General features: G+C 27.8%; 1 protein-coding gene across 1 annotated transcript; it reads left to right on the top strand.

Moving 5' to 3' along the window:
* The first annotated feature begins 6,849 nt into the window (after positions 1-6,849).
* LOC148570239 (uncharacterized) lies at positions 6,850-7,443 on the top strand. Its single transcript, XM_088506922.1, has one exon. The coding sequence runs from the start codon at positions 6,850-6,852 to the stop codon at positions 7,441-7,443; it is 594 nt and encodes a 197-aa protein (XP_088363048.1).
* The last annotated feature ends 7,604 nt before the right edge of the window (positions 7,444-15,047 follow it).

The raw sequence follows: 15,047 nt of genomic DNA, 5'->3' as shown, positions 1-15,047 counted from the left end.
CTAGATCAAAAGTTATGGTGGTTTGAAGATCAAGTGAGAGAAAGAACTTGAGAGAGTGTTCTTCCCTCCATAGCCTCCATTTTCAGCGTGTTTAGTGTGTTGTGAGGAGAGAGAGTGCTGAAAACTAGGGTTTTGGTTTAGTTTAGTTGGGCCAAGGGCCCATTTTGGGTCCGGTTGGACCGGTTTGGCCCGTTCGGTCCAATTTTGGTCCGATTTTTATAAAATTGGTACCGAAATTCTCGTCTCAATCTCCTCTATCACATTTAGCCATAAAAATAACATTTTTGGCTTTCTAGAATAAATTCTCATTTATGGGTTAATTAGCCATTAATTAACCGGGTCTTACAACGTCCTCTATGTTTATTATTTTTTTATCATCAAGGAAAGAATTTACCCCACGACAGAGTATCAAACTGCTTCACCATCAACCCACGACATATTTTAAAACTGAAAAAAAAACTGCTACTACTACGTACTCACTTTAAGAACTAACTCACTGTTCACCTTCAGTCATATTTAAGAGAATTAAATTACTCTTTCCCTTTCAATCTTGGTGTCACAAAAGTTTTTTTTCTCTGCATAGTATTGTTATCTTTCTGACAAATAGAGATGGAAACTTCACGAAATCAACAGCCACGTCAACGTCGACCCACTTGGACAGATTATGCTAGGCGAAGAAGACATAATATAACCGAAGAATAAAGACAACAATACCTAGCTAGAAGACGTGCAAGTTATCGGGAGATGATTCGACAAGGAAAACAAATTGCCATACCAACTGATACAACTCCAATTCCAAACACTGGTGGAGGTACCCAATTAACTACAAACATAGGGGTTGCCAGATTGACTACAATTAGACAAATGACCAGATCTACCACCTATCAATAATTTGTTATAGGTAACACAATAACTAAATTTAATTTTTTTTTGGTTATGAATTGAATTAGTTCTTACTAATTATATTTTACATTTCAAAAATACAGGAATGGAAGCACATGACACTAGAACTGCCACAGGTAACAGAAATCAAAATAACATACACAAAATTAATCAAATTAATATTACTATACATAGTTTAGTATCTAAAATATATATCACGAAATTATACATACATTACAGTGTCTTTTTAATCAAACAACACATCAATCATATATGAAATTATAAAGTTAACATTATAAATTTGGTATTCAACCTTTTCAAACATCATTCATCCTTAGAAATAATTTAAAAAAAAATTAATGATAAAAAAATAATAATATTTTTTTAATATATTTCATTTTTATCTTACAATATAATATATAACGTAATATATAATATTTACATATTTATATTTATATTAAAAAAGAATAAAAAATAATGTCATGTAAGACTAACGAGAAAAGTACTCTTATATTAAAATTTATAATAATGATTTTATAATCAAAAATAAAATTTATATATTAAAGTAATGAATCAATATAACATTAAATTTTTTAACAACACTTTAATTTACTTTTTTTAAATTCTTTATGTTCTCATATTTTAGAGCTTTGGTAATGATATATATTTCTAAAAAATTAAAAATAAAATTAGGATATTACTTACATACAAATATAATGGTTAAAAAAATTACAAGAACTATCTATACCAATATATAATAGGAATACACATGTTTAGTATCCTATTCTTTTTTTTCTCTTTTGTCCCTGTTTCTTTTTTATTAAAAAAAATGGGTTACCCACGACAGAATTTAAAAACTGAATCACTTCTAAAGCAGAAAACTGACACTACGTACTCAGGAAACATGATAGTATTTTAAAATTAAATTTATTAATTATATATTTTTTTATAATTTTTCATAATATTTTTTTAAAATTATTAAAAAATAAATAATTAATATAAATAACATTATACTATAATCATAATAATCATATAAGTAAAATTACGTCAACAAATACCAATATATAATGGGGATACATAGGTTTAGTATCCAGTTCTTTTTTTCCCTTTTGTCCCTGTTTCTTTTTTATTAAAAAAAAGGGTTTACCCACGACAGAATTTAAAACTGAACCACTTCTAATAAAGAATACGTACTCCGGATACATGATATATTTTAAAATTAAATCTATTAATTATATTTTTATCTTTAATTTTTCATGATATTTTTAAAAAATTATTAAAATATAAATAATATAAATAATTAATATAAATAACGTTATACTATAATCATAATATAATGATGTAAATAAAATTACGTCAACAAAATATAAATTATTTATTATTTTTTATCAATATTTTTTATACATAATAGCTCATAATACAATAGTATATAAGTGATCAATATATTATTATAGTACAATAACTGATAGTATATAAAATATAATTATTTTATTAATAATTATTTCAATGGGACAATAGTTATTAACTAAAGTCATTGGAATAATTAAATCTACAACACATGATTTACATATTTTTTATGTCTAATATTTATTTTTTTTAAAAATTATATATAAAAGTGTACTCATTAATCAATTATGTACCAATATATAATATAATGAACTATACATAACGGTTAAAAAAATTACAAGAGTTATTATTTTTTATCCCCTAAAATTTAAAAAAGCACTGCATAAATAAAGATTAATTCCTTTTATTTTCAACGTAAACACAAAAAAACAACAATACATTACAGTATAACAAATAAATTATTTTTAAAACATATCGTTGTATTCTTAATTGTTTTAATTGATAAAATACTCATCATATCATCAATTTATGGTAACAAATTAAAAAAAAAAATTTAAAATATCTCAAACATTAATGGACGAGATTCAAACCTTTGAAAAAAAACACCATAAAAAAATTATAATAGAAGCATAGAAAAAATTATTTGTATTATAATAAAGAAACATAAATCAATTCTAATATAATTAAAGTTACCAATATTTTGTTTCACGCAATCAAAGTTAACTAATATTATGATAACTAATTATTCTCTTATGAGTTTAATTTATGCTTATTTTCTATATTGCTCTTTAAAAATATAGGTACGGAAATACATAGTAACGGAGCTGGTCCAAGTAATAGATCTCCTGGTTAGTATCTTTATATGCTTTAAACATGTAAACACATTGATATAGGTTATTTTGTCTCCACATTAAATCTTCTTAACGTAGAATATTAAAAAAATTAACCAACTTAATTAACACGCTTTATTTTATTGCTAAGCACTAAGTTTTTTTATTAATTCTAAAATATTTAAAGTTACCGATTTTTTGTTTCACGAAATCAAAATTAACTAATATAATATATTATAATTAATTCTTCTCTTATTAGTTTAATTTATGTTTATTTTTCTATATTGCTCTTTAAAAATATAGGTACAGAAATACATGATAATGGAACTGGTCCAAGTAATAGATCACTTGGTTAGTATCTTCATATGCTTTAAACATGTAAATACATCGATATAAGTTATTTTTTCTGCACATTAAATCTTCTTAACGTAGAATATTAACAAAATTAACCAACTTAATTAACACGCTTTATTTTATTGCTAAGCGCTAATTTTTTTTTTTCAAAAAAGTATATAACATTTAAAAATTGCACATTTTTTAAATATAGGTGTACGTCGAGACACCATTACTAATTCAATTCCTCAACCAATTACTTCTTATGATCCAACTACAAACAATACTAGAAGCCATGCAAATATGAATGGTGAGTACTCTATTTATATTTTTAATATTTTATCATCATCGTATAATAATCATTTAAAACATTTATTATATTGACTAAATATAACATTTTATTAATATACATTACTATATAAAATGTGTTTGGTTAAACTTATTGTATTATTATACTTATTAGTTATCATAATAACAAATGAATTTTTGTTATTATAGATTATCTGTATTGCTTTTTAAATTATGCTTACTATATATTGTAAACAAAATCCTGAATTTAATAAAAAAATTTAAAATAAATACTTAATAAATAAAACATTTAAAATAGTTGAAGCATTCATGAAACTAATAATAATAAGAATAACTTTATAATAAAATCTTCATAACAGCATATATCTTTCAAAATTAAAGAAAAAAACTGAACAAAAAAAATTAAACACAAAAACAACAATTAACAGATACTACAAAAATATTGATGTCCTATCTCATGTATTTAAAAATAAACTGTATAAATTATATGGGTCCTTTTTATTATAAAGTTATTAACAAATTAAGCATTTAATAAATGGTAAAATTTACTAATGGCACAATGTATCTGATTTCTTAAAATAAAAAACTAAATATTATATTAAAAGTTACAAGTCAATAAGTAACTAAATAATGTAGACTTGAAATTAAAAACATAGATAATGGTGTTTACATTCTTATGAGCTACAAAAAAATTTTTTAATGAATCACTTATTTAAGTACTAACTAAAAAAATGCTACTACAATTGTTATACAATAGCAAAAACCATGAGACACAAAATATTATTTAGTGATGAAAAATAAATTTTAACATCATTACCGTAACTACGGAATAAACCTTGATGATAACAAGATTATTAAATTAAAATTTAATAATATAGAAAATATTATTAACATAAACACCAACTGAAATACCAAAATAAAAGTACACTATGCATGTATACCATAAAAAATATTTATGCAATTTTAATGGACAAAATTTTTACTGTATTGTTAATTTATCATAAAAATTTTAAAAAATATAATTAAATTATTACAAATTACTGGGCGACATTCAAAACTTTCATAAAATTGAAAAGCAAACAAAAACACAATAGAATCATTTTATTTTAAAAATATTCTTTGTATATTTCAATATAACTCAGAATAAAAATTTGCTCTATTAAATATATATTTAACCTCATATATTACCTAGAACTACAAACCTTGACAATCTTATATGAGCTTAGGCAACAGAAAAATCTAGAAAAAGATCACTACATCTTTAAAAATTACGCTTATTTTCAAAAAACAAACCTCAATTGAGAAGTTGTATACATATTCTTTGTTCACTCTTAATTTCACTATCTAAAATAATATGAAATAATTAATGAATTCTACCCGAGTACCTAACCAACAATTATTGGCACATGTAGGAAAAGAAATCTATAACATAATATTTTAATATTCCTATGCGAGTGCAGAAATTAGACACCGTATCCGAACATCCCACAATTGTGCTCGAAATTTTCAAGAGAATACAACAATACTTCAAACTACATTACCTCCTACAAGGACATGTACACACTGTAATGCACGTCTGTTTCACCATGAAACATTTGACATGTGCTGCAATGGAGGAAAAGTCTCTTTATCCCAAGTAAATGCTCCTCGGAAATTACTTGAAATCTTCTTAGACCCTTCTGCGGAAGGAAACCATTTCAGGAAACACATTTGTGGTTACAATCATGTTTTTTCATTCACTTCGTGTGGTGTACACATAGACGAACAATTCGTGCTCAAGGATCAATGTACCACAGTATAGGAGGATTTCATCCAGATCAAGGGGCGCGGCCACGCTTCTTGCAACTGTATATATATGATACTGAGCACGAGTTACAAAATAGGATGCTGGAGAACACCCAACTGCATGAAAGTTTGGTTTTGAAGCTACAACAATTGTTGCACCGATGTAATCCTTTTATCCATGTATTCCGCCAGCTTGCACAATGACTAAATGTGCAAGAGTGTAGTTTGGTGATCAGAGAGCGACCTGCTAATCAACCACAATACAGTCTCTCAACTGCTTCACAAGTAGCAGCCATAATAGTCGGTGATGACATTGAAACAATGGTGCGCGGACGAGATATCAAGGTTCAAACTCATGCTGGTAACCTCAGAAGGATTCAGGAGTTTGTTGGGTATTATGATCCATTACAATATCCTCTTCTTTTTCCATTTGGAACCCATGGATGGGATATAAATACTCGAACTCAACGTGGAAACAAAGTATCATGCCGGACATATTATAGCTATATGCTCCAGGTACAAACTCCTATATTTGCTATATCATTTATAGAATTCTGTAGATGATAGTTTGTACCAATACATCATTTCATAATTTCTAACAATTTTTTATAATCCTCGATATTCGTAGATCTGCCCCAATGATCACTCAACAGCTTTGCAAGCGGGGCGACTTCTTCAACAATATGTTGTTGACAACTATGTGAAAATGGAAACAGGCAAGTTAAGATGGGTTCGACAAAGACAAAAGGAACTTCGAGCTGAACTGTATCAAGGCTTACAAGATGCTTTGCACATAGGAGAGAATAATGCAGATAATTATTCAATTTAATAGCCACACGATTGATCATTATGTGTTCCTGAATTTAAACTTTAAAACTAATAATACTTTTCTCTAAAATTGGTTTTAGAAAATGTTGGAAGAAGAACGATATTACCATCGTCGTTCGTGGGCAGTCGTCGAGACATGACTCAACGGTACGAGGATGGAATGGCTATTGTTCTTAAAGAAGGAAAACCGGATATCTTTCTAACTATGACATGCAATCCATCATGGTCAGAAATAGCTTCAGAACTCAGTCCTACTCAAACTCCACAAGATCGTCCGGATCTAACAACTAGAATTTTCAGAGCCAAGTTCGAACAATTAAAGCAGGATATTATTACCAAAGGTGTATTGGAAAAGGTGAAAAGTTATATTTATGTCACCGAGTTTCAGAAAAGAGGATTGCCACACGTACATATGTTGCTAATCTTAGAAAACAATGACAAGTTAAGTGATCCTGACCAATATGATAGTTTGGTCTGAGCGAAAATACCATGTAAAGAAATAGAACCACACTTACATGAGGCAGTGCTAAGGCATATGGTCCATGATCCTTGCGAAACACTAAATCAATCTTCACCGTGCATGAAGAATGGTCAATGTAAACGCAACTACCCAAAAGAGTTCGTACCAGAGACACGACGAGGTGATGACTCATATCCTCAATATAGGAGGCGATTTGATACACCAGTCCCTATCAACCAAAATGTCACAATTGACAATAGATGGGTGGTTCCGTACAACCCTTGGCTACTACTGAAGTATGATTGCCATATCAATGTAGAGATATGTAGCAGTATCAAGAGCATAAAATATCTATACAAGTATTGCTATAAGGGACCAGACCGTGTGGCAATGGAGGTTCACAGAAGTTCTCATTATGATGAGGTGCAACAGTTTATTGATGCAAGATGGATTGCCGCTCCAGAGGCATGCTGGAGGATATTTCGATTCAACCTTTACCGAATGTACCCATCAGTTAAGAGGTTGCAAGTTCATTTGCCAAATCGACATCAAGTGAGCTTTTATGAGCACCAAACTATTGCTGAAATAGTTAATAATGACTATTTCTCAAGAACAATGCTCACTGAATTCTTTGCACTTAATCGGGCCGATGACCAACAATCTAGCTAGGCATCTTTTGTATAGGGAAATCCCAGAATATTACAGTTGGCACAACAAGGAAAAAGAATGGCGTCGACGCAGGTCACAAAAGAGAGCTATCGGTCGGATCTATACCGTTTCGCCAATAGAAGGTGAAAAATTCTATTTGCGTATTCTGTTGTCAAATGTAAGAGGTCCAACTGGTTGGGATGATTTGCTAACAGTCGATGGTGTCCAATATTCGTCCTTCAGGCAATCCGCTCAGCATCGAGGACTGTTGGAGAGTGATAGTAGTATAAGATCATGTTTGGTTGAGGCATCCATTTTAAGAATGCCATGTGCTTTAAGAAGGTTGTTTGCCACCATTTTAATTTTTTGTGAGCCAACAGATGTAAGAAGTCTGTGGGATGAGTTTCTTTCATGTATGGTGGATGATTACGCATCAACAAGCACTACAACCTGCAATGGGGTGACAAATTGTTTGCTCAGGGATTTAAATGACATTCTCCTACAGCATGGAAAACATATTGCACAATACGATTTACCAGCTCTAACCTCGGACAACGACAATGACAACTTCATGCCTAGAATTATTCAAGAAGAAATGTCCATCAAAGTTCCTCGAGAAGACCTGTGTTCTATAGAAAGATTGAATCATGACCAGTCTGCAGCTTTCAGGTGCATTATGAATACAATTGATAGAAGAGAAAGTGGAGTGTTCTTCGTTGATGGACCAGGAGGAGCAGGTAAGACATTTTTTTACAGAGCTATAATTGCAGACTTAAGAAGTAAAGGGCATATTGTCCTGGTAACTGCGTCCTCAGGAATAGCTGCAACTTTACTACCTGGTGGTCGAACAGCTCATTCTGGATTTAAGATCCCAATCAATGTAGAGCCATCCTCCACGTGCAATATGAGTAAACAATCTGATCTCGCAAAATTGATTAGGCAGACGACAGCGATAATTTGAGATGAAGCGCCAATGGCTAATAAAGAGACAATGGAATCATTGGACCGTACACTGCAAGACATCTTAGAAAACAATAATCCATTTGGAGGGAAGGTGATGGTTATGGGAGGGGATTTTCGCCAAGTACTACCTGTTGTGCCGAAAGGAAGTAAGTCGCAAATGATTTCAGCTTCTATTGTTAAATCACATTTGTGGCCATTCACCAAAATTCTCCAATTGCGACAAAATATGCGATCTCTTAATGATCGTGATTTTGCGGAGTATCTTATGCGCATAGGGGATGGAGTTGAGCCTACCATATGTGAAGACTTGGTACAAATAGAAGCACACATGGCAATACCATGGGAAGGTGAGGCATCATTACACAAATTAATAAAAGAAACCTTTCCAAATTTGCAATCTCATGGGTGGGATGCATCTTATATGGTGGAGAGAGCGATATTGACACCCAAGAATCATGATGTGCAACAGCTTAATGATTTAGTCATTAACCAATTTCTGGGAGACGAACGAATTTTAGCATCCTTTGATGAAGTAGAAGGAGATACAAATAATCTGTATCAACAAGAATATCTTAACTCGATCTCCACGGGTGGATTGCCACCTCATATGTTGAAGGTAAAAAAGGTGCTCCTCTGATGCTACTAAGAAACATAGATCCTAAGGCAGGCTTATGCAATGGCACAAGGCTACTGTGTCGAGAAACTTTTCAAAACATGTTAGACGTGGAAATCTTAACAGGGCATCACTCTGGAAAAAGAGCTTTTCTGCCTCGGATAAAACACAAAACAACTGAGAACTCAGGATTACCCTTTGTGCTTATTAGAAAGCAACTTCCTGTAAGGTTGAGTTTTGACTTAACGATAAATAAATCACAAGGGCAAACTATCCCTAAGGTATGGATCTATCTCCCTAAACATGTGTTCAGCCATGGTCAATTATACGTTGCTCTATCTCGAAGTGTTTCTCAGTCAACCACAAAAATCTTAGTCAAAGAAGGAACAATAGATGGAAAAAGAGGACAATTCACAAAGAATGTGGTGTTCAAAGAAATTTTGTTACCTTCACCTCAAGTAATTTATGTGCTTGGCAAATACGTGAGCCTTTTTACAAGTATAATCCGTGTATTATGTAATTTTATCATTACAATATCAACATTGGAGTAGATAGTTTTGTTCATTAATTTCAATAACTAACGACTAAGATTTTTAACAGATAAATTGATATCAAGAGAGCTCATTAGCATATTCAAAGAGATAAGCGAAAGGAACTGGAACCTCTACTTTACCCAACAGGTATGCACCAACTACGATTCACATAAATTATAAAAATTAATAAACATACATCCTTAAAATATATCATTATTGATTTTTTAAGAAATTATAGTTTGGAATGTTTATATTTACTTTGAAAAAAATTTAAAATTTGATTTCTTTAAATGTTGCTATCAATTTTATAATTTTAGCAATAAAATTATAAAAAATATTAAAACCAGTAAAAGGTAGACGTATGTCTTATTTGGGATGTATCATTACTTAATCCTAAAGTAATATATATAACACTATTGAAATATATTGTGATACATATATGCAATAAATTACAGGAAACAGGATTCCAATTATTATGGAGTACATGGAAGGATGAGCAATCAATTGAATCAATGAGACCAATCGACAATAAAGTAAGGATTACAGCATTAATGATAGGGACAACTGCATTGATGATACATATTTTTGTTTTAGTGTTATTGATCAAACGTGAAATTGACTCAGGTTCATCCAATCAAAATTTATTCTATTGGTTGGGGAGGTACAGTTAAAGCAGACAAAACTTAATTATGGAAGATGGTAAAAAGAGAAATATTGGATCAAAAAAATAAAAGGTAATGTAATAAACTTTTATTACATAATATAAATATTTTCTTCTATTTCGTCCTATATACTAATTATATTAAACCTTTGACTCTTTTTTTTCAGCCATGAACTTAGAAGAACACAGCTAACTCATCTCGATACAGAACAATATCATTGCAGGTAATTGTTATTAAAAAAAATTTCCTAACAAAAAAATATGTAATATCATTTAATTTATATTTTGTCAATGATAAACAAGGATTAATGTCATTTCTTTTGTCCTTTCAGAAAGTTCAATGCAAAATAAGATATCACAATTCTACAGGTTTTAATTGAATTCTTTTGTATAATAAGCAATTAATTTAATTGAATAACCTGAAGCGTTTATATGATTTTTCTATGGTAAACAAAATCTGACAGTTTTTCAAGATGCAAGAAGTTATTGACAAGGAGATGTATGATGAATTACGAAGGATTTTTTCCAGGTATACAATCTTTCTATTCTCCTAATTTTTTCATTAATACTCTTATACTTTGATATTTAAAAACGAAATTTATAAGCATATTTATTTCTTCTGTCCTTCCACTATTTGTAGGAAAATGAAGGCCTCTTTAGATTCAGAATCATATTTTGGCCTACCACTTAAAAAAGAAGAAGACAAACATCAATATCCATGATATTTAGGCAAAAATAATCTTTTGTAAATAACTAACATGAATTTGGGTTTATAGATATACTCTTTTTAAATTAGGATAATATTTTTGCCGTTATTTCTTGAACTATACCTTTTTTCTGATAATATATACATATATCTTTATTGTGTGCTTTTATAATTTAGCATTTTAATAAAGGTTTTTTTATAATAATTTTACTCTCAACAAAATATCATATATAAAATGCTACGTTAATTTATAAATGATGAGAAAAACACTTATCTAACAAATTTAAAGGGTAAATGATATATTAACACCAACACTAAAATATAATATAAACAAAATAACCTATATCAATATGTTTACATGTTTAAAGCATATAAAGATACTAACTAGGAGATCTATTACTTGGACCAGCTCCGTTACCATGTATTTCCGTACCTATATTTTTAAAGAGCAATATAGAAAATAAGCATAAATTAAACTCATAAGAGAATAATTAGTTATCATAATATTAGTTAACTTTGATTGCGTGAAACAAAATATTGGTAACTTTAATTATATTAGAATTGATTTATGTTTCTTTATTATAATATAAATAATTTTTTCTATGCTTCTATTATAATTTTTTTATGGTGTTTTTTTTCAAAGGTTTGAATCTCGTCCATTAATGTTTGAGATATTTTAAATTTTTTTTTTAATTTGTTACCATAAATTGATGATATGATGAGTATTTTATCAATTAAGACAATTAATAATACAATGATATGTTTTAAAAATAATTTATTTGTTATACTGTAATGTATTGTTATTTTTTTGTGTTTACATTGATAATAAAAGGAATTAATCTTTATTTATGCAGTGCTTTTTTAAATTTTAGGGGATAAAAAATAATAACTCTTGTAATTTTTTTTAACCGTTATGTATAGTTCATTATATTATATATTGGTGCAGAATTGATTAATGAGTACACTTTTATATATAATTTTTTTAAAAAATAAATATTAGACATCAAAAATATGTAAATCATGTGTTGTAGATTTAATTATTCCAATGACTTTAGTTAATAACTATTGTCCCATTGAAATAATTATTAATAAAATAATTATATTTTATATACTATCAGTTATTGTACTATAATAATATATTGATCACTTATATACTATTGTATTATGAGCTATTATGTATAAAAAATATTAATAAAAAATAATAAATAATTTATATTTTGTTGACGTAATTTTATTTACATCATTATATTATGATTATAGTATAACGTTATTTATATTAATTATTTATATTATTTATATTTTAATAATTTTTTAAAAATATCATGAAAAATTAAAGATAAAAATATAATTAATAGATTTAATTTTAAAATATATCATGTATCCGGAGTACGTATTCTTTATTAGAAGTGGTTCAGTTTTAAATTCTGTCGTGGTAAACCCATTTTTTTAATAAAAAAGAAACAGGGACAAAAGAGAAAAAAAAGAACTGGATACTAAACATGTGTATCCCCATTATATATTGGTATTTGTTGACGTAATTTTATTTATATGATTATTATGATTATAGTATAATGTTATTTATATTAATTATTTATTTTTTAATAATTTTTAAAAAATATTATGAAAAATTATAGAAAAAAAATATAATTAATAAATTTAATTTTAAAATACTATCATGTTTCCTGAGTACGTAGTGTCAGTTTTCTGCTTTAAAAGTGATTCAGTTTTTAAATTCTATCGTGGGTAACCCATTTTTTTAATAAAAAAGAAACAGGAACAAAAGAGAAAAAAAAGAATGGGATACTAAACATGTGTATTCCTATTATATATTGGTATAGATAGTTCTTATAATTTTTTTAACCATTATATTTGTATGTAAGTAATATCCTAATTTTATTTTTAATTTTTTAGAAATATATATCATTACCAAAGCTCTAAAATATGAGAACATAAAGAATTTAAAAAAAGTAAATTAAAGTGTTGTTAAAAAATTTAATGTTATATTGATTCATTACTTTAATATATAAATTTTATTTTTTATTATAAAATTATTATTATAAATTTTAATATAAGAGTACTTTTTCTCGTTAGTCTTACATGACATTATTTTTTATTCTTTTTTAATATAAATATAAATATGTAAATATTATATATTACGTTATATATTATATTGTAAGATAAAAATGAAATATATTAAAAAATATTATTATTTTTTTTATCATTAATTTTTTTTAAATTATTTCTAAGGATGAATGATGTTTGAAAAGGTTGAATACCAAATTTATAATGTTAACTTTATAACTTCATATATGATTGATGTGTTGTTTGATTAAAAAGACACTGTAATGTATGTATAATTTCGTGATATATATTTTGGATACTAAACTATGTATAGTAATATTAATTTGATTAATTTTGTATATGTTATTTTGATTTCTGTTACGTGTGGCAGTTCTAGTGTCATGTGCTTCCATTCCTGTATTTTTGAAATGTAAAATATAATTAGTAAGAACTAATTCAATTCATAACAAAAAAAATTAAATTTAGTTATCGTGTTACCTGTAACAAATTATTGATAGGTGGTAGATCTGGCCATTTGTCTAATTGTAGTCAATCTGGCAACCCCTATGTTTGTAGTTAATTAGGTACCTCCACCAGTGTTTGGAATTGGAGTTGTATCAGTTGGTATGACAATTTGTTTTCCTTGTCGAATCATCTCCCAATAACTTGCACGTCTTCTAGCTAGGTATTGTTGTCTTTGTTCTTCGGTCATATTCTGTCTTCTTCGCCTAGCATAATCTGTCCAAGTGGGTCGACGTTGACGTGGCTGTTGATTTCGTGAAGTTTCCATCTCTATTTGTCAGAAAGATAACAATACTATGCAGAGAAAAAAAAAAAAACTTTTGCGACACCAAGATTGAAAGGGAAAGAGTAATTTAATTCTCTTAAATATGACTGAAGGTGGAACAGTGAGTTAGTTCTTAAAGTGAGTACATAGTAGTAGCAGTTTTTTTTTTCAGTTTTAAAATATGTCGTGGGTTGATGGTGAAGCAGTTTGATACTCGTGGGGTAAATTCTTTCCTTGATGATAAAAAAATAATAAACATGGAGGACGTAGTTACCGTTTATTATATTTTTTGAATTCAATGTTTATAAAAAGAAACAGGGATAAAATAATAAAAAAAATTGGATACCAAATTTTCTTATTCCAATTATATATTGGTATATTGGTATAGTCTATTATATATTGATCACTTAAAAATATATCAGTTATTTTATATTATATTTCTTTATACGTTATTTATATTAATTATTTATATTTTAATAATTTTTAAAAAATATCATGAAAAGTTAAAGATAAAAATAAAATTAATAATTATTTATGTATTCTGAGTACGTGGTGTCAGTTTATTTACTAGGAATGGTTCAGTTTTTTAATTCTGTTATAGGTAAACCCATTTTTTAATAAAAAAGAATAGGGACAAAAGAGAAAAAAAAGAATTGGATACCAAACCTGTGTATCCCATTATATATTGGTATAGTATTGTATTGGTATAAACTTGATTAATGAGTACACTTTTAGATGTAATTTTTTTAAAAAATAAATATTGGACAAAAAAATATGTAAACCATATGTTGTAGATTTAATTAATAAAATAAATATATTTTATATACTATCAGTTATTGTACTATAATGATATATTGAGCACTTAAAAATATATCAGTTATTTTATATTAATTTTTATAAAATATCATGAAAAATTAAAGATAAAAATAAAATTAATAATTATTTATGTATCCTGAGTATGTGGTGTCAGTTTTTTTTATTAGGAGTGGTTCAGTTAGGAGTGGTTCAGTTTTTTAATTATGTTATAGGTAAACCTATTTTTTAATAAAAAAGAACAGGGGCAAAAGAGGAAAAAAGAATTGGATACCAAACCTGTGTATCCCCATTATATTTTTTTTCCAAAGATAATAGGTTATATTTCATTAATTATTAAAAAATAAAATACAAAGATGTCCAAAAGCAGGACAGCATAATAAAAGGTGGGGATTTCCCAAAAACACTACACTGAAGGTATTCATCCAACGGTGCGTGGTCGAAAAACGAAGAAAAATCTTAAAGAAGAAAGAATGATAAATCCAATT

Source organism: Arachis ipaensis, chromosome B3 (genome assembly GCF_059453495.1).
Source record: "Arachis ipaensis isolate K30076 ecotype BB chromosome B3, ASM5945349v1, whole genome shotgun sequence".
Classification (NCBI taxonomy): domain Eukaryota; kingdom Viridiplantae; phylum Streptophyta; class Magnoliopsida; order Fabales; family Fabaceae; genus Arachis; species Arachis ipaensis.
This window is presented reverse-complemented; position numbering and strand designations above follow the sequence as displayed.

Coding starts and splice junctions, on each gene's coding strand:
- LOC148570239 (XM_088506922.1), top strand. CDS start 6,850: ATGGTCCATGATCCTTGCGAAACACTAAATCAATCTTCACCGTGCATG.